This window comes from Dasypus novemcinctus, chromosome 4 (genome assembly GCF_030445035.2).
Source record: "Dasypus novemcinctus isolate mDasNov1 chromosome 4, mDasNov1.1.hap2, whole genome shotgun sequence".
NCBI lineage: Eukaryota > Metazoa > Chordata > Mammalia > Cingulata > Dasypodidae > Dasypus > Dasypus novemcinctus.
The window spans coordinates 8,796,647-8,816,746 of record NC_080676.1 but is presented as its reverse complement, the minus strand read 5'-3'; the positions used below and the strand labels follow the sequence as shown (position 1 = coordinate 8,816,746).

Here is a 20,100-nt window from a genome sequence, read left to right as displayed (position 1 = left end):
AGATCTTGGACTGGATTTTGCCTGTGGGCTGTACTTGACTGATGCCTGGTCTAAAACATGTCTCTCCTGCAAGAGGCATTTACATTTTAAGTGGGGATTATCCTTCAGGACAAAGGGCTGGCACTCTAATGGAATTGCAGACCCCCCTGCAGGAAAGTGCAGGAGGAATCTGCCCGCAAGGGACCCTCCCTTGTTGTCTTTCCGACAGTGTTCCCTGTGTATCAGCCTGAAGGTAGGGGCTACGCTGTTCCCCCCTGTCCTCTGGTGGTCACAGCTTCCCCTTCTGAGTCCTGCAGATTCTGTTTCCCTAGACAAACCCAGGCACCTTCCTGGCTTATCACCCTGTGATCTAAAATCAATGCCTTTCCTGTAGTGAAACCTAAGCCGGCGCTTTCATTTACGTGATCAATAATTAATCTGACTTTTGGAAGGGGCAGGGCAGGACTCACTGACCCCTGGGACCTGGGCTTTTTTCCTCTCTGGCAGATGCGCGGGCAGATAGACAGTGCCAGAGGGGCCGGGGGCACGGACCTGAAAAGGCTTAGCAGGGCCTCTTGGACCCCAGGCATGCCAACGGCCAACCTCATCCTGTTGCCTATGAGGCTCGTGGGAATAAGTTGCAAATCTATTGCCTAATGAGTTTTGGAATAAGTACTTGAGTTGAGATGCTGTTCAGGACATGCATCACTTTGAAATAATCCTCCTCTCCAGCTGGTCAGCCAGACCCCGCCCTTCATGTCCACCACCATCTGTGCGGTAGATCGAGTCCCTCCTTCCCGAGACCTCCCAGCACCACTTCGAGGCATGAGAACCTCTGGCGGGTCCCCACTGCCCTCTGTGATCTGATCCCATTGACCTGCCTGGCCATCTTCTCCCATGCCCCAGCCACCTCACATTCCTTCCCACATCTCTACCCTTTGTTTCCTAGTCTGGACCCTTCCTCTCTCTGACAAAGACTTATCCTTCAAGATTTGGGCCCCGTGGCATTTAATTCCCTGCAGGGCCTCTCCTTGGTGCTCTCCCAGTTCCCTCCACCACGGCTTTTGTCCCCATTGCTGCCGTCATCTCCTATACCATGAACCCTGATGGGGCAAAGCTGTGCCCTGATCCCCAGCCTTCAGCACCCAGGGGCTCTCCAGGAAAGGTGAACAGATTCACCCCTGAAACATCCCCCACTGTGCCACGTGTATGTCACCTCGCAGAACACAACCAACTAAGTGAAAAATGAATCTCCACTGGGAGCTATGGCATTTATGCTGCTGTGTGGCAGTTTAAGAATATTTATGGGGAAGCGGACTTGGCCCAGTGGTTAGGGCATCTGCCTACCACATGGGAGGTCCATGATTCAAACCCCGGGCCTCCTTGACCCGTGTGGAGCTGGCCCACGTGCAGTGCTGATGCGCGCAAGGAGTGCCGTGCCCTGCAGGGGTGTCCCCTGCGTAGGGGAGCCCCACGTGTAAGGAGTGTGCCCCATAAGGAGAGCCGCCCAGCGCGAAAGGAAGTGCAGCCTGCCCAGGAATGGCACCGCACACACGGAGAGCTGACACAGCAAAATGACACAACAAAAAGAAACACAGATTCCCGTGCTGCTGACAACAACAGAAGCAGACAAAGAAGAACCCGCAGCAAATAGACACAGAGAACAGACAACTGGGGTGGGGGGAGGGGAGAGAAATAAATAAATAAATAAATCTTTAAAAAAAAAAAAGAATGTGAATTCCAAAAGGAGATTATGTTTGTAAACATCTTTTCCTCTGGGTGTGAGTCCCTTTGATTGTATTAGATTCAGCTGAGATGACTTTGATTAAATTATGTTAAGATTAGGACTTTAATTGACCCGTCGGTAGGGTGTAACTCAGGTTAAGTCCCTGTCCCCTTGGTGGGCTGATATAAATGGGCACTCACTCGAGAAGACAAAAAAGAAGATACATGGAAAAGGAAGAGAGCTCCATTGATACAACAGAGGAGAGAAGTTTGATCCTGCAGCCTCCAGAAGAGAGGTGAGCCATTTGCCTGATAGCGTGTAGCTGAAGAGAACAGAGTAGCTGAGCTGAGGAAACCTGGAAAGAAACAAGCCCTGGGCCAGCCTGAAGCTGAGAGACGGGAAGGCTGAACCGTCGCAGAGATCGGTAGCCTTCTTGCTTCAACACGTGACAACTGACTTTGGTGAGAAAAGCAACCTTGAACTGGACTCTTCAGGTCCTTGTAACTGTCAGATTTTACCCCCAAATAAATACCCTTTATAAAACCGACAGATTTCTGGTACTTTGCATCAGCCCTTCTTTGGCTGACAAATAAATGCTGTCATTTCAAAACAAAAATGCTAGACCCACTGTAGGTGTGCAGTCGATATTTATTTCATGGCCTTTCCCCCCTCCCAAGTGAAGTCCATGGACCAGCAGCATCGGAACCTCCCCCGGAATTATTGGAAGAGAATCTGCCTTTTCCCCAGACCTCCTCGTGACTCAAGTGTACAGTCAGGTGTGACTCCCGTAAAAGATGACAGCCTTCCTTCCAAATGAAGATGTGACTTGTGGAATGGTGGAAAGATTGACTGGAGACAATATGATGCACCTGGTGAATTATTCAGACCCTAAGAAGAGAGAGGAAACGGCGGCTGCCCCAAAGGTGGCACAGCTGTCCTTCCTTCCATTTTAAACAGGACACCTTAGGGTGAAGCCAAAGGCAGTGGGAGAAACTCTTAAGGCAGTGGGGTCGAGGGGGAGCCGAGGGGGATGGGGTTCAGGAACTAGGCTCAAGATGGGGACGGGGCCAGAGCCTGATGAACTGCCTGATACGGGAACCTCCGATCCAGAATGATTGGATGTCCAGTCTGAGGGTGCACCACCCTTGCAAGGTCCCCAGGGGCTCTCTTCAAAAGGGCAGCGTTTGCATAAAGGGACAATGAGATACTGAACTTGGATCCAGCCTGAGAGGGGCAGGTGATAAATGCAAATTTTGACTTGCAACAATAAAAAGGGGAAAATGCACCAAGTAGATATTGTGGAAAACTGTTTTTCAGCTTGAAACATAGAAAGGGATGGGCCAAGGGATTATAAAGAACAATAAAGGGAAGCATAAAAAGGTATGTTTCTCCAATAAGCACAATATAAGATTAAAAAATGAAACAAACCCCAAACTCACAAACTATCGGCAGGAATGCTCTAGGGGATGGGAAATGCCCCATACAGGAGGGCAGCAGGATCTCACCGCTCAGTCCCATCTCAGACTTGGGCCAGCATCACCCCAGCTGCCTTGCCCCCACGCCCTGTTTTGTGCCCTGATCTATGGGGCAGTAGGCCTTCTCTAAGCGCTCGTTGCACACACCAGTCCAGGCCTGGAGATTTACACCTGGTTGGCAATCAGGGAACAAATACCTTTAAGACTGCAAACCCAACACCGGGCATGAAGGCAGCGCATAAATCTGTCTTTAGCCTGCCACCAGCTGCAGGCCTACCTCTATTCTGGTCACTAATATGATCTTGCATCTCTGTGAACAAAGGATGCATAGAGAGACACCGTGACTTCCCAAAGCTCAGGCTCAAACAAAGACTTAGTTCTCCTGTCCCCACCCACAGGCCTGATTCATGCTTTGAGGACCGTCTCCTTCCTGAGCAACTGAGCAAGCACGGCAGTGATGCTGCCTTCAGCAAAGCTCCACCTGGCCCTTTATGGCCCAAGAATCACAACCTCAGACTACAGCAGAGAAGAGAAAAATCCATGCACGAACAAGACACATATGCCTGGCAATTCAGGGTGGTTTTCCGGATATAAACGCTCCCTCCTTCCCTTGCCGCCAGCTGCATCCCTCACAAGCCCCACTCCCGAGCACTGGTTGGGGATGCTGGCAAGCAAGCATTCGGATGTATTGAAGGTTCAGTGCCAGGGGCTGCAAGAAGTTGGTTCTGCCCTCAGGGAGCCCAGGTCCTTTCTGGGAAGATAAGACCAACCCAGAGCAAAGGGATGGAGAATGGAAAACCACAGTCCTAGCCGACATGGGCCTTGGCTGAGTCTGGAAGGCAGGTGGCCGCTGAGTCAGGGTGTGTCATTCCATGCAGAGCTGGGTCAGGAGCAGGAGCATGCTGCGAACGTTGCTGTCCTAGGGCCTACACCCGTGGAAGGGGTTGTGATGGTGGAAAACTGGGGCTCCTGTCCTTTCTGGTGTCTGGGTCTCTACAGGGCTCTGGGAAGGAAGAGAAGGCTCTAGGTGGGTGGGGACACTTCCTCGGAGAGCAGCTCGCTGGCAGAGCAGACTGCAGCAAGGGCTGGTGACAGCGCTGAGTGGGAGGACTCTGGGGGAGACCGGAGAGTGATGGATTGCTTTCACTGTGCTGCAATCCCATCCTGCCTGAAGGGAAAACACTTAGAACAGGTACAAGAATTTGCACTGCCAGACTGTTCGCTTGGTCACTTGCGTGGCTTGTGAGAAGTCAGCTGGCGGAGGAGCCTCTCTTCTCCCGGGGACTGCACGATTGCGCCTGGCACGTGCACACGGATCCCCGTCAGCTGACTCTGGAGGACACCAGGGGCCGTGCAGCTCCTCACGCTCGCACTCAAGGTCCCTGCTCACCCCACCCAGCCCCTGACCTCTCCAATCTTGCTTTTCTCCAGCTCCAACCCTCTGCACAATCTCCCCCATCCTGCAGTGCAGACTTCATCACACTCATGCTCCAGGAAGACCCAGCCCTTGTCCCGGGGGTCTAAAGGCTTCTCAGAGCCAAGGGGCATCCTGCTTATTCTGCCAGCAGCCAAGAAAACCGGGAAAAGACAGCTCCCTCCAGGTAGCTCCCCAAAGCTGGAAGGAGGGGCCAGAGAAGGGACATATGTCTGAGAAAGGCTGTGGTGAGGTCTTTCTTGGAGATGGCCAAGATCTCCAGCTAAGAGGTTACAGCCCTTTCCAGGAGCAGAAGACAGAACAGGCCCCAGGAGGGCCAGTAGGAGAGGAGGGGGTACCTCAGGGGAGGGATAAAGATACCAGGGTGCACTCCAGTAAGGAAAAGAGAAGGTTTCTCCCCAGGTCTGGGAGCTGGGACAGCACTGAGCCACAAGTGGCACTTTGACCACTGCTACACGTAGCAGAGAAGCCAGAGGACAGCCTACGATCTGGGAGCTGGCAGAGGGTGAGGGCTGGGAGAGGGACTTCATGTCTGCTACTGTGGATCACTGGAGGCAGGAGAGGCACCATGCAGAAGCTGATGCCAGCATCTGCCGTCACACCCTGTCTAGCTTTGGCAGGCCTGGTACCATAAAGGAGCTGATTCTAAAGTTAAATCTCTTTGTTTAAAATGGTGAACTGATGCAGGGAGGGGCTGCTTCCCTTTCTTTGTTTCACGAGAGGGCACATTTTACCAAGGTCTCACTCTCCAGGCATCATTCATTCATTCAGCCCTCGCCAAGGGGCTGTGCTGTGCCTGACCCTGAGCCAGGCGCTTGAGACAACAATAAATAGGCACAATCTTCAGCCTCCAGGAGCTCGCTGCTTGGGCTGCAAACAGAACTGCGCAGCATAGGTTGGTGCCCTATGCATTCTTTACACACAGAATTAAACAGTAGGAATGGGTTTTCCTTTGCATTCACTTAATACTGAATCAAGTACAAACTACGCTAGAAAATTACATTTAAATATAGGCACACAAATGTAATTCCAAGACTGTAGGTGCCTCATTTGTCAAAGACAAAAAGAGTTAAGATCATATTCCAGATATGGCTTTGTATTTTCCTTTTCCCACTTAAAATCCCACTGTGAACATATGCCGTGCTTAGAAAGCTTTTATATTCCTTTGAGACTAGTCTTTCCCTTCAAATGCCCGAACTTCATTTGTGCTAGTCATAATATATTAGAATCCAACAAGATGAGATTACTTCCCCTCTCCCCTCCCGCCGCCCCTTCCTTTCCCTTTCCCCCTCCCCTCCCCTCTTCCCATGACTATTCTTTAGCACCTACAAAACTCAGCCAGAGCTGAGACTCTTGGAGGTTGAGAACAAACATTCCCACATTGGCTTATCCCTCTTCCTCTGTCTCTTACTTGATCCTGAACACACTAACACATAGATGACTTTACTTTGTTCCTTTCCTCTCATGTGTCTTACCTGTGGCTCCTCTACGGAACATTTCACCTTCTCTACTTTGTTCAAAAGTGAACAATTCTGGCTTTCTCCAAAGGTGGGTTCAAATAGTCCCTCCTGTCATTCTAGTTTAAAGATTAGGCATGATAAAGTTGTGCGGGAAAAAGAGCATTTTGAAGGTGGCTTTCTGAGGGCAGTACCCCAGGTGGTTCTTTGGGCACAGGTACCATGAGGTCCAGCCAATCAGACCATGATGAATCAGATCAGGAATGAACATCTGAGCAACAGGCAGCTTTTGGTCTGACCAGTGACCTATATGGTGGCCTGCCATCAGAAAAGCAAGTGATAATAGAGCTAGTCAGATCCTCTTAGGGGAATTTAAGAATGAAATATACAGAGAGGTAGAGAAAGAGACATAAGGAGAATATAACAGGGGTTGAGAAACTTAAAGACATCCCAAAAGAGTGAGATTTATCCAAGGAATGCAAGGGTGGTTCAACATAAGAAAATCAATTAATATAATACACTACATTAACAGAATGAAGGAAAAAACACATAATTGCCTCAGGTGCTGAAGAAAAGGCATCTGACAAAATCCAACACCCCTTCTTGACAAGAACACTTAGAACTCTAGGAATAGAAGGAAATATCATCAGCATGATAAAGAACATATATGAAAACCCCACAGCTCTCATCATCCTTAGTGGATGAAGGCTGAAAGCTTTCCCTCTAAAATCGAGAACAAGACAAGGATGCCCACTGCCACCAGCTATCCAACATTGCTAAAAGAAATCAAAGAAGACCTAAATAAATGAAAGGACAGCCCATGTTCTTGGATTGGAGGACAAAATATTGTTAGGATACCAGTTCTACCTGTTTTAGTTTCCTAGGCTGCTTAAAGCAAATACCATAAAATGGGTTTGCTTTAAACAATGGAAATTTATTAGCTTACAGTTTGAGGCCATGAGAAAGTCTAAATCAAGGCATCATGAAGGCAATGCCATCTTCCTGAAGACTGGCTGCCAGTGATTTTTGGTCCTCAGCCATGTGGCAAAATACATGGCGGCATCTACTGGTCTGTCTCTTCTCTTCTGGGTTTCATTGCTCTCAGTCTCTTGCTTCTGTAGCTTTCTCTCTATATTTATCCCACTTATAAAGGACTCTAGTAAGAGGATTAAGACCCATCTTGAATGAAGTAGCTCACACCTTAACTGAAGTAGCCTTATCAAAAGATCCTACTTACAATGGGTCCACACCCACAGGAATGGATTAACTTTAAGAACATGATTTTCTGGGGTACATACAGTTCCAAATCATGACATTACCTGAAACGATTTACATATTCTAGGCAATTCCAATCAAAATTCCAGCAATCTTCTTTGCAGAAATGAAAAAGCCAATCATCATATTAACCGGAAGGGTAAGGGGCCCGGAATAGCCAAAGCCATCTCAAAAAAGAACAAAGTTGAAGGACTCACATTTCCTGATTTTAAAACTTGTTACAAAGCCACACTGATGAAAACAGCAGGGTGCTAGCACAAGTACAGATATAAAACAATGGAACCAGAGTGAGAGCTCAGAAATCAGCCCTCACATTTAGGGACAAGTGACTTTTGACAAGGGGGCAAAGACCCCTCAATTGGGGAAGAATAGTGTCTCCAATAACTCATCCTGGGAAAACTGGGTCTCCATTTCCAGAAGAATGAGCGTGGACCCTTACCTCCCACTACATGCAAAAATCAACTCAAAATGGATCAAAGACCTAAATATGAGAGCCAGAACTATCAAACTTTTAGAACAAAATGTAGGGAAACATCTTCAAGACTTTTATCAGGCAATGGTTTCTTAGATTTACAGCCAAACCACAAGAAACAAAAGAAAAAGTAAATAAATGGGACCTCATCAAAATTAAAAACTTTTGTGCCTCAAAGGATCTTATCATGAAAGTAAGACTATAACCTACCAAATGGGAGAAAATATTTGGAAATCACATATCTGATAAGGTTTAATATCTGATAAGGTTTAATATCTAAAATATATAAAGAAATCCTTTAACTCACCAAACAGACAAAGAATCCAATTTAAAAATTGGCAAAAGACTTGAGTAGACATTTCTCCAAAGAAAATATAAAAATAGCCAAAAAGCACATGAAAAGATGTTCCACATCATTGGCCATTAGGGAAATGCAAATCAAAACCACAATGAGATACCATTTCACACTCATTAGAATGACTACTATTAAAGTAATGGAAAATTCCAAGTGTTGTACTCTCATTTATTGCTGGTGGGAATGTAAAATGGTGCAGCTGCTTTGGAAGATTGTTTGGCTGTTTCTCAGAAAATTAAGTTTGAAATTACCATATAACCTGACAATACCACTTTTCAGTATATACCCCAAAGATCTGAAGGCAGAGATTCAAACAAATATATGTATATATTTGTTCATAACAGCATTATTCACAATTGCCAAAAGACAGAAGGAACCCAAGTATCTGTCAACGGAACAGATAAACAAAATGTCATATATATGCATAATGGAATAATATTCAGCCATAAAAAGGAATGAAGACATGACAACATGGTTGAACCTTGAACCTAGAAGGCATGATATTGAGTAAAACATGCCAGACAACCCAAAGGACAAATATTGTATGATTCTACTGATATGAAATAATCAGCATAAGCAAACTCAGAGTCAGAATCTAGAATATAAATTACCAGAGGATGGGGTGGGTAAGGATTAGGGAGTTAAGGCTGAAAATATACAAAGTTTTATTTGCAAAGATGGAAAAGTTTTGGTACTCAATAGTGGTGATGGTAGCACAACATTGTGAATGTAACATTACTTAATTATCTATTTGAATATGGCTAAAAGGGGAAATTTTAAGTTATATATATATTACTAGAAAAGAAATTAAAAAAAAAATCTAGGGAACTGCGCAACACAAACAGCCCAAACTTAACCCATGGACTACAATTAACAGTACAATTATAGAAATGTGCTTAAAATAAAACAGAAAGAAAACAAAAAAAATGTGCTCTCATCAGTTGCAGCAAATGTACCACACCAATGCAAGATGTTAATGTTAATAATAGGAGAGTATAGAGAAACCCTGCATTTTATGAATAACTGTTCTGGAAACCCATGACTTCTCTAATGAAAAAGAGAGAGAGATGAAGGCAAAAATGTTTCTTCCCCATACACTGGATCCTCTTGGGTGCAAAGAGGGGCATTATCAACTTCAACGTCCTAACTACAAAGAACTTAGTATGAATGTTAAATAGTATTCTCTTTTTTTGTCTTTATTTTTTTAATGTTACACTAAAAAAATATGAGGCTCCCGTATACCCTCCACCCCCCTCACCCCACTCCTCCCCCCATAGCAACAACCTCCTCCATCATCATGGGGCATTCATTACATTTGGTGACTACATCTGTGAGCACCGCATTCTAACTGGGAACTATTGGCTTAAGGGATTTGAATTAAATAACTAAATCAATGTTGGTCCTGGGCTGTGGGAGGCTGCTTTTGGCGCCAGTATCAGTTGCAGCCATCTCGTGAAATAGGCCTAACCCAGTTAAGTTTCTATTTCCCCACCCTCGCTAAAGTAATTAAGTTTCTATCCTCACGCCACTCCCCCGGGCTCTGATTGGGCACTCCCTAAAGAGCGCGAAAGTCTTTCCACGGACGTTACTAAACAACCATCTGTGCATGCATATGGCGCGAAATTTGAAATCTAGTCACCCAATCATTTACCGACACTGCGCTGTCGTCTGTATGTACCACCTCCTTCATCCCTGGCTATAAATACCCCTGATTGACCCTCAATAAACGAGACTTGATCAGAATCCTGTCTTGTCTCCATTCTTTGTGTCTCTTGTCCCTTTCATTCCCACTCCCTCCCTTAGGTCTTGGTTCGACTGACCCGCGGGTCAGGTCACTGGGCCAGGGGGACACGCCAAGAGGAGTGAGCAGAAGGCAGGAGGCAGATGACGCCATGATGCACTGTGAGTCATGAGCGAGCAAGCCTGCAGCATCAGCAACACATGAAGCAGAGTCAGGGCGTAGCTGGCTACCAAAATGGCAGCACAGAGATAACCAGCACCACCAGAAATGTTACTTCAGTGGTACACTCCTCCATTACCTAAGGGAAACCTTAGCATTTGCTGTGTCTTTTCATCCTAAACAAACACAACAATTCACCTCCGTCTAAGGTCATTTCTTCTCCATTCCCATAGTCAACATTTCAGAAACCCTTAACACAGAGGATGGACGCTGGGTCTCCATCTTCTGCATGCACACCCTCTGTGTGAGTCCAAGGAACATGACAACCTTTCCCAGGTACTGAGGAGCAATGTAAAGCTTGACCTGCATCGGTTAGACCCCGCATCCTCAGATAAAGTGCAAAGGCTCACTGTCAATTTCTCCTGAGCAAGTGGGTTAATTATTGTGCATTGGAAGCTGTCACATGATTTGAGAAAGGAAGCACATGATTTTTGACTTCCGTCTCTGAAATCCCCCATTGTAAAATGGGGTTAATATCTCACCTAAGCGTTGTGAGCTACTCATGTCTTGTAGCAGCTACTGCATTAAAAAAAAATCCGTCTAGTTTTGTATTGCGATGACTGGAGGGCAAAGCCCGGCACCTTCTCTACACCAGGTCAAGCCACTTTCATTCGAAAGGACTGACCAAAGCAGGACCCACCTTGCCAGCCAGGCTTGCAAACTGGCTTCACGTCCACCTGCACGAGGGTGTCCTGAGCAGCGGGCTTCTGTCCACAGTCGTAGGCGGTCACCAGGATCTCATACTGGCGTTGCTTGTCATAGCTCAGCTTCTCAGTGTTCCTGATGTTGCCTGAGGACACAAGGATGTTCAAAATCATTTCAGGGCAAGTCCACCCCACCACCCTTCTTCAAAATCCTCTGTCCACTCCACCAGTTTTCACGAGAATGAAATGACATTTCCCCCCATGTCTTCATAAAAACAGCGGCCACCAGGAACAGCGGATTCCTAGGCGACCTGCTTAGGCTGTTGTGGTGGATTCCCAGGGGCCACTGGGGCCACTGGCTGGAGCCCCCAGCTGTGCAGCCAGACTGCCTGGAGACTCTGAGCATACATCTGGAATGTGACTGTGTTTGTAAGTAATGGGTTGCCTGAAGCTTCCTTTCCAAAGTGTGCCCATGTGGCTGCGTCTCTGATGTAGGGCGCAGAGGACTTATCTGCCATGAAATCTCTGAGAAAAGGATGGAACTTGGGAAATGGCCTGACACATATTTTTTAACATCTGGGCTTGTCGCCAGGAGTGTTCACTGCCTCTTTTCACATTATTTTGCTACCAAATAGGAAGTAAAATCAATAAGAAAACGTGCGATCTCTCTTCTGAAAGCTACATAGAATAACTTATGCCTTGCCCTGGTGGCAAAGACATTTTTCTCCTCTAAGAAGGGCTGAAGATTTTTTTTTTTTCCTGAGCTATTTGCATGCTTTTCTTCCTGTGGGTTTGATACTACAATTCAGAAATAAATATTTTGTAATTAACGAGCAAAATTTTAATCGACTATTTTTGCTGAAATGCAATTTTGGTTCCAAAGAACTAAGAAAGGCCCAACATGCATTTAACACATATTATTTTTCCACTCTAAGAGACTGAAGTCTTCCTTTGGTAAGACGAACTTAATTCCGCCTTTCTTTTGATGGCAGAGGTGACAGGAAATTAGTGCTCAAGTGTTAGCATCATCTCTTTACAGAAGTGAAATTAAGAACATGGAAATTAACAAACAAATAAACAAATATGGCATGGCTGACTCAGATTTAGTTTTTATTTCACCAAAACTAGGGGTAGGGGTGGACTAAGGAACTTTCTTTCCATCATCGTTAATGTGGATTACTCACGTGAACCACATGACATGAACTAAGCTAAGGAAGCACAGAAGACTGAAAAGTCAAATCATGTTTTAAAGATGGGAGAAGTTAATCCAGTGTTAGTGTAACACATCAGTACCAGGCCCTGACCAGGGGCTACATACGTGACTATGGGAGTTGGGGGGTAAGAGAATGAAGGTGCCAAGACACTGGACCAAGAATTAGAGTAATTCATTGTTTCTGGACTGTTCCTAAAAATGGCCAGTGCTTCCAGTGATTTGAAGTAGACTTTTGCTGAACCAAGTCAAAAGTCTTGGAATAAAACTGGGTTTGATGTACTTCTGACCTCGTGGCTGCAGTTCGGAATCCCTTTAATTTCTCCCCAAATATCTGCTTCAGTCTCAGCCCCAGTTCTGAGGCCCACAGGAGCCTGAAACGGCTCGTTCCACACGGATTCTGTTAACAAACTTGTTTGCGGTAAAAATCCTCACGGGGGAGGAATTGTGTCTGGAGGAAGCGCTTTAATACAACCACAAGAAGCATGCTGCAGCAGCATTAAATTAAATTTTGAACCAAAAAGTTTTAACTTTCTCTTTCTCTGAAGTTAAACGGCTCTCCGAAGATTCTTCCCTGAGAAGAGGAGGTCTCCGTGTTTACCATCCATATGACGTTAAGCAGACCAAACACTATCGATCGTGGTAGAAAAACAAACACACAGCCAGGTCCTTGCCTCAACCCGCTGCGGCTCCGCTTCCGTAACTGGGCTTAAGGAAATTGTTGAAGGAACTAATTTCCTTTCTCCACCACCTCCAGCCTCGTGCATGTGACAGTGGTTTTGAGAGCCTAATTTGAAGCATTAGGCCAGAAATGAGGCTATCCTGTTGTGACCCACTGCTGTGGGGGAGGGTCATATTTGGATAAGGTACACATTTAAAAAATTTTTTAAAGCTCCCTTTTCCTTCCATTGCAGTTGCATTTCCCCCCATGTTTGAATGATTTCAGTGCCTTCTCAGGAGCTTTGAGGCTACATTTAACCCAGATGAACAGTGATCCCTGGGTCTGTTTCTCCAGGCCCCCAAAAATGAACCTGGGATGGTAACTCTCAAAGAAAAACCTACCCTGCATAGTACTGAAGGTATTATTTTTTCTCACTCAGAACTGGGGATGGGGCAGGGGGTGGTAAGATGAGCAAATGGACTAGCACCCCCGCTCGAGTGGTATATAAACTGGAATAGCTCTTCTAGAAAGCCACTGGGCAACATGTGCCAGTTGCATTGAAACTGTCCACACCTTTTGGGTATACAATTGATTTTGATTTTAGGAAGATGATAAAAATTTCAACTAGATCTGAGGAAGGACTGCTGAGGGGTGTGGAGTCTTGCTTTTTGGAGTAATGAATTTGTTCTAAACTTTTTGAGATGATGAGTATACAACATTGTGATTATACTAAAAGCCATAGATTATATACTGTGGATGGAATAGCCAGAAGCATAGAGAGATTGAGAAGTGAGGAATTTTCCTGTTTGTCTGTTTTTTGTTTATTATTATTGAAATAATGAAAATGCTCTAATAATGATTGAAATGATGAATGCACAACTATGTGATTATACCAAGTACCATTGATTGTACAGTTTGGATGAATTGTGTGCTTTGTTAATAAGTATCAATAAAATTGATTTGTTTAAAAATTTCAGCTACATGTGTAGGTATGTTCATCTAAGCATTATTTATTACATTGAGATCGAGGAAAGTAACTGGATGTCTGAAAATCGTGTCTTTCCAGAGAATGGGATGTTATTCAGTCTTAAAAGGGGTGATTAGGAGCATTTAAAAAAGCACATATCATCAAATATTAAGTGAAAAGGGAGGATAAAGAAAGGCAACAGTAGTGTGCCCTTAATGGTGTCTAAAATTTCACAGAAAAGCAATGGGAAATATGATAAAACGTTAGCAGTGCTTCTCCTCAGCAGACTTATGGGTGGTTTATTTTCTTCAAACTCTTCTGTGTTTTTCAAATTCCCCACAAAGGGAGCTCATTATTCTTGGACTGGGATGGAGAGGAAGTGCTTTCCCTTGCTTTAAGAATCAGCAGGCCTTAGGACACGCTTTGCTCAGAAGCGGAGAGTCCTAGCTCCGCTTCCCACAGGGCGAGGTCCGCTGAGGTTTCCTGGAGACCTGGCAGCTGCTGGGAAGGAGGAGAACCTGCCAGGCCTGGTGGGTGCCCTCGGCACCCCTGCCACTCTCCCGGCTGCTGTAATGAACACTGCTGAGGGCTTGGCTTGTGTCGGGCACTCTGGAGGGAGCTCTGTTAGCTCCCTGCAGGCACGTTCACGTCTACCCCATTGCACTAGCACGATATTGCACTCCTGCTTTACTATGAGGACCTGCGGCAGGGTGCGAGTACCTTATCTAAGCTCGCGCTTTCTCTCTCTCTCACGCACACACAGTAAGGGGGGTCGTAGGACTGAGACACAGCTTTGTGTTTATGAGCCTGAATACCATTGGCTCCTGGCAGCTCTCTCTGAGGAAGAGTGGTCTGGTAGAAAAACCAGGGGACCTGAGTTCTAGTCCCATCTCTGCCACGCACATGGTGGTGTTGGGCAAGCTCTTTATGCTTGGGGACTCAGTTTCTCTATTTGGCAAATGGGAATGAAGGCTCTGCCTATCTCAGAGACACTGGCCAAGTGCCAGAAGCCATGGGACATGGATCCAGAACTTCCCAAGACTTAGGTGCTGTGACTAATTCAGAGAAACCTGCTCTATTTTCAACCTGGAAATCTATGGGTAGTGCATAAATGGCATGTCCCCGTCACCCAGGGAACTAGCTAATAATCAAGGCACCGTTAGTCAAGCACTTCCAGGCCAGGCACCCTGCAAACATCATCCCCACTTCCTGCCTCCGCCTGGGGCCTCAGGGCTCACAAGAGGCAGGGACGCAGGGACTGCTACTGTCCTGACTTCACAGGGGAGCCATTCAAGGGGGCGAGGTCAACGGCCCTGGGTGGGAGAGGGGAGAAGAGCGGAAAGCTGAGTCTCTGGGAAGGGTAGGGCAGTCTGCTCCACGTCCTGGCTTCTGTTCTGCCTGCTGCCCTGTCTCCCTGTCCCCCACCGGCAAAGAGCGGGCGAGTTGAGGGCCAGAGCCATCCATCCAAAGCCACATGGAGAGGAGGCACGGGCCAAGGAGCGGGCCCCCACGCAGCAGCGGTACTGTCACTGATCTGAACACAAGGAAAGTTCTTCAAGGAGCCTGGAAGGCCGGCGGGGAAAAGTGATGGGAAAGGGCCTCCTGGGAAGCTCATTAGCATGGGAGCTGCTTGTGTCTGCCCCTTCATCCTGCCCTCATTACCTGGAAAACTGCCTTTTTAAACCTCGATGCTGGGGGCCCACCCACCCTGGGACTGCCCAGTCTCCTCTTCATCTTATGTTATATACCCAAGTTGGAGGCAGAGGCCTGGCAAAGGACCATTGCTCACTTTAATGAGACAGCCAGGGAAATAAACTGGCATATGTTAGCGAAATGGCTCATCAAGGTGAATAATTGTCTCTAGGACTGGGGCACTTGACCCTCCAAGGAAAGAATCGCCATTTCTTCTCCCAGTGGGCTGTGATCCTCTCGCACGAGGGCAGGAGGTCCATGGAGCGTGACCACTCACCATGGACCCCTCTGCTTGCCTAGCCGAGCTCGTCACCGAGGACTTGTGGCTCCCTGAATGCCAACACCTTCTTGGGGCCAAAACCTACAGGTGGTCATAGGGGAACTGAAGCCCAGAGAACACAAACCAAGGCAGTTGTTTTACATTTTACGGAAGTGTGTGTGTGTGGGGGGGCGGCACCTGCGTGGTGGGGACAGACTGGCCGATTCCATGGGCCTTTGGAAGAAGTCGTTGCATAGCAGTTCTGACAGGCTCTGCCACGTGAAATGACCTTCTTCTAGTCTTGAACCAAACTTTTACTAAAGTCCAAGACTTCCCTCTTTGCTTTCTTGTAAAATACCTCACACAATTACACCCTGTCCTATTAGCATCTAGCAGGGGCCAGGTATGTAATTGTCATTTCCATCCAGGGTTTTAGCATTTCAAAATGAAACTGACTCATTACAATTTCTCAGGTTTTCTAATATCAGAGCAAAAGCTGGTAGAGGTCAGGGATGAGGCTGTCTCTGTGGATTCCCTCCTTTAATTTGCTACAGTTCTCAGGATACAGAAGACTGTATGATAAATTTCTCCATTATGCCAAAATCAAGAAGCACTGCATTTCCCCTGCAGCTGTGCGAGCCCTGACTGATGGTACAACCTTCTAGGCACTGGATGTCAGGAGGTTTACAGCTAATCCATTGCCTAACTCTGGTTCACAGCATATTTTGTGCACCAGCCTCACCTGTGATGCTACATGATCTTCTATTCTGTTTAAAATTTATCTCACTAGATGGTAAATTCCATATAGGCAGACCCACATCTGTTCTGAATTCTACTCTACCTCCATTCCTAGGGCCTGGCAAGCAATAAATACGTGCAGAGGAGATGAGCTTCAGGATTTGCAAGTTTGGCATCTTTGTATGGTCCTTAAATTGCAGTTGAAACAAAACGGGGATAATGTATAGACACACGTTCACACTAATAATTAACCAATTAACTTCACAGAGAATTATCATTTGATTATAATCAAGGTATTGAAAATGACAGTCAGACTCCCCGGCTCAATTGGGCCTCCGGCTGTTTTACTTACATCACAGTGAGTTTTTCATTAATGGTGATGAGGAAATATCCAAATGGCTTTACGGGAATGTTTTCAGTTCAGTCTGAGATGGAGGGGTGGGTGGAGGGTTCTTAAGTTCTTTGTTCTTACTGAAGACTGAAATTCTCAAGGAACTTTGGCAAGAGCTTTAAGAAATCCTGAATGGAGCTATGGTTTAGAAGGTGCTTTAAAATACCCGCCTTCTCTGTTGGCATCACTTCGTCTTGGAGAAGGAAGCAGGTTGCTGTGGTGCAGCATGAGATTACAACTTGTTACATAAGAAAGGGACCCTGATATGGCCAACTTGGTGGCCTGGCTCACATCAGCGGATAACTGGAAAGTTCCACCAGAACACCAAAGCATCCCCAGGATCTGGATATTCGGCATTGTGAATTAGCAGACAATATCCACTGAGTAGGTTTCCGGGGATGGCTTGGACACGGCTGGGTTGCTAATTCTGAAAGGCCATTCCCTGGGTGCAGGACTGAGATCAGGGTCACAGAGCCCAGACCAGGCCCGGCAAGGGCGGCGTGACCCTCCATACACCTTCTGAGCTCCCACGTGGCCTCCGGAGTGCAGGTGGGGGATTAGTTTCCCTGCACCCCACTTGGGTCCTCTCAGGACACTCACCGTTTCTATCGATGGCAAAAGGCACGTCGGTCGTGACGATTTCGTAGTTGCAGATCTGGCTGTACTGGGGGGAGCAGTCCTCATCGACGGCCTCGACTTGCAGGATGCTGTCGTAGATCTTGCCCTCGGTCACGGCCACCTTGTAGGCGGGCTCTTTGAAGGTGGGTGCAAACTCGTTGACATCCTTCACCTGGATATGCACCACGGCCCTGGGAGCAACAGCGAGACAGAAGGGGTGGTGAAGGGAGCCAGGCACGGAGGTTCTCCGTCTCCTCTCCTCCTGCCCAAGGAAGCCCCCTTTTTTTTACTTTTATTATTTTTATTTTTTTAAATGTTACATTCAAAAACTATGAGGTCCCCATATACCCTCCACCCCCTTCACCCCACTCCTCCCCCCATAGCAACAATCTCCTCCATCATCATGAGACATTCACTGCATTTGGTGAATACATCTCTGGGCATTGCTGCACTTCATGGTCAATGGTCCACACCATAGCCTACACTCTCCCACAGTCCACCCAGTGGGCCATGGGAGGACATACAGTGTCCGGTAACTGTCCCTGCAGCACCACCCAGGACAACTCCAAGTCCCGAAAATGACCTCACGTCACATCTCTTTCTCCCACTCCCTACCCCCGGCAGCCACCATGGCCACTTTCTCCTGCCCTTGCCCTGATCCTCTTAGATGAGTCTTCCCCAGAGAGACTCCTCCCCATTCTCCTTCCCTTTTTTCAGATTTGGGCACTAGGTTTCCTCAGGATCCTCTCCCCTTTCTCTTATTCATTCCTTCCTCTATGCACTCAGTCCTCCTTTCAGTAAGAATTTCATCAGGCTTACTCTGTGTTGGGCTCTGAGCCAGCCTCCAGAGAGAGAGAGCAGCGTGAGAGAGCAGTTACGACCCCAGATGGAAAGGGTAGCGACAGAAAGAAGCACACAGAACTGTAGACACCCAGGGAAAGGATCCACAGGGTGGGCTTAGCGAAGCCTTCCCAGAAGGCATAGCTGTTCCTGCTGTATGTGCCGAGCGGGTGGACTAGTGAAGAAGGGGTAGAAAACAGCGGTGGGATGCCTGCGGGGGAGCTGGCAAGCAGCTGGGCAGGGCTGGAGCAGCAGGGTGGGGCCAGAGGACAAAGGTGTGTGGAGAGCTGCACGGGGTGGCGGGCCGGGAGGGGAGGGGGCCACTCACTTGTGCGACTTCTTCCAGGCAGTCTGCCGGGGCCCGGCGCCGCAGTCGTAAGCCTGGATGATGAACGTGTACTCCTTCTGGAGCTCACAGTCGATGGGGCTCCTGGCGCGCAGGCGGCCTTCTCCTGAGGTCTTGTTGAGCACCACGGCTTCGAAGGGCAGCTCCTGGCCGTGGATCTTGAAGGCACAGATTTCCCCTGCAGCAGGAGGGAAGACCGTGAGTGGGAATCATGAGGATTTCCAGACTGAAGAAGGTGCTTCCGCTAAGCCTGATCTGCAAACCCAGCACCTCCATGAATTTCCTCCGTGCACGCAGCACTTCCTAACCAGAGGAGACCTTCGCGGATTGTAAAATCGAGATGTTTCCTGCAGGAAAGTGTGCCCCAACAAGTGTATCCCGGTGGGAAAAAGTTGAGAGTCCTCGGGCTGGGGACCTGGCTGATGGACCCAGTGTTATCCCTGTCCCGTCTGAGATTCTGAAACTTGTCCCCAGTCAAAAAGCCAAGGACTGCAGAGGAAAGGAGTAAAAGGTCACTGCCTTTCACGATCTTTTGTCCTGTGCCAACATCTTTGCTACTGGAAGTGTGGTCCACGGACCGGCAGCGTCCTTCTTGGAAACGCAGCGATCCAGACCACCTGAACTGGACCTGCGTGTTAACAAAGTTGGAGCAGTGCTGCTCGAACTGGTTTAAACGCCTTACCTTTCTGATGCCCAATTCCCTCCACCTTCCCAGCACTCCTTTATGTCTTTCCGCCCACCGCCTCCCTGAGGAGAGAGCGGCACCACGTGGAGTTGCAATTTTCCTCCTGGAAACAGTAAATGCGCGTCTGTGTGAGCGCCAGCATCCCCACGGAGCTTGAAAAGCTAACTTCTTAAAGAGCTGAACACGTTGTGAAATTAATGCATTTCTTCCCCCCTCAGCTGGGCTAATGTTTGTTATAACTATTTCTCTGCATAAAAAATTACAAGGCCATGAGAACACCTCCTTTTTCTCAATCAACTGATATTTATTCAACCTTGCCTGCAAGCACGCTCTGTGCTAAGCCCCCTGGGAAGTGCTGAAAATCTGAGACTCTCTTCCTATACTCAGGGAGCTGCCAGACCTGCTGGGGGGACCATGCGTGGATGCTCAGAAAGAGCCCTCACAGCTGTAAGGGGCACGTGAGGGGCCTGTGAGCTGGGCAGCCACCGACTCACTGCCGGCTTGTGGGGAGTCCAGCTGGGGCTTGGGCTGGCAGGCCTGGGTTCACTTGCCAGGCTCGCTGCTCACTAACTGATGGGCCAGAGTCAAGTTCTATCGCTTCTCTGCGTCTCAATGTTGCCATCTGCGGGACGGCTCCGGAGCTGGTCGTCCAGGAGAGGAGGGCCTTGACTCCGAGGAAAGAAGCCTTCTCCAACCCTGTTCCGATGTCCCAGCTGCAGGGCTGGGACGAGGACGCACAATTTGAGGAGGCCCGACCTCGGGCAGACCTAGGTGCCTCGCTTGCCTCACCCTAGCGCGAGCCCTGCCCAGCTATTCCAAAGCGCTGAAGCTGTGAGGGGGAGGGCAGCATTCCTTCACGCCGGCTCTGTGCCAGGCACGCAGCTTTGTGCCTTGGTCCAGGTGATCTCATGTGAC

At 47.8% G+C, this 20,100-nt stretch overlaps 1 protein-coding gene across 2 annotated transcripts in view; it reads right to left on the bottom strand.

Annotated features, from left to right (window-relative positions):
* The window catches only part of CLSTN2 (calsyntenin 2), a 666,422-nt gene that overhangs the window by 142,943 nt on the left and 503,379 nt on the right, over positions 1-20,100 (bottom strand). For both annotated transcript variants that reach the window (XM_058295067.2, XM_071214548.1), the window contains 3 exons: positions 18,483-18,678; positions 17,297-17,505; positions 10,775-10,924 (listed from right to left, as the gene is read on the bottom strand). In XM_058295067.2, the coding sequence (XP_058151050.1) occupies positions 10,775-10,924; positions 17,297-17,505; positions 18,483-18,678 (555 nt within the window). The remainder of the gene's footprint in view (positions 1-10,774; positions 10,925-17,296; positions 17,506-18,482; positions 18,679-20,100) is intronic.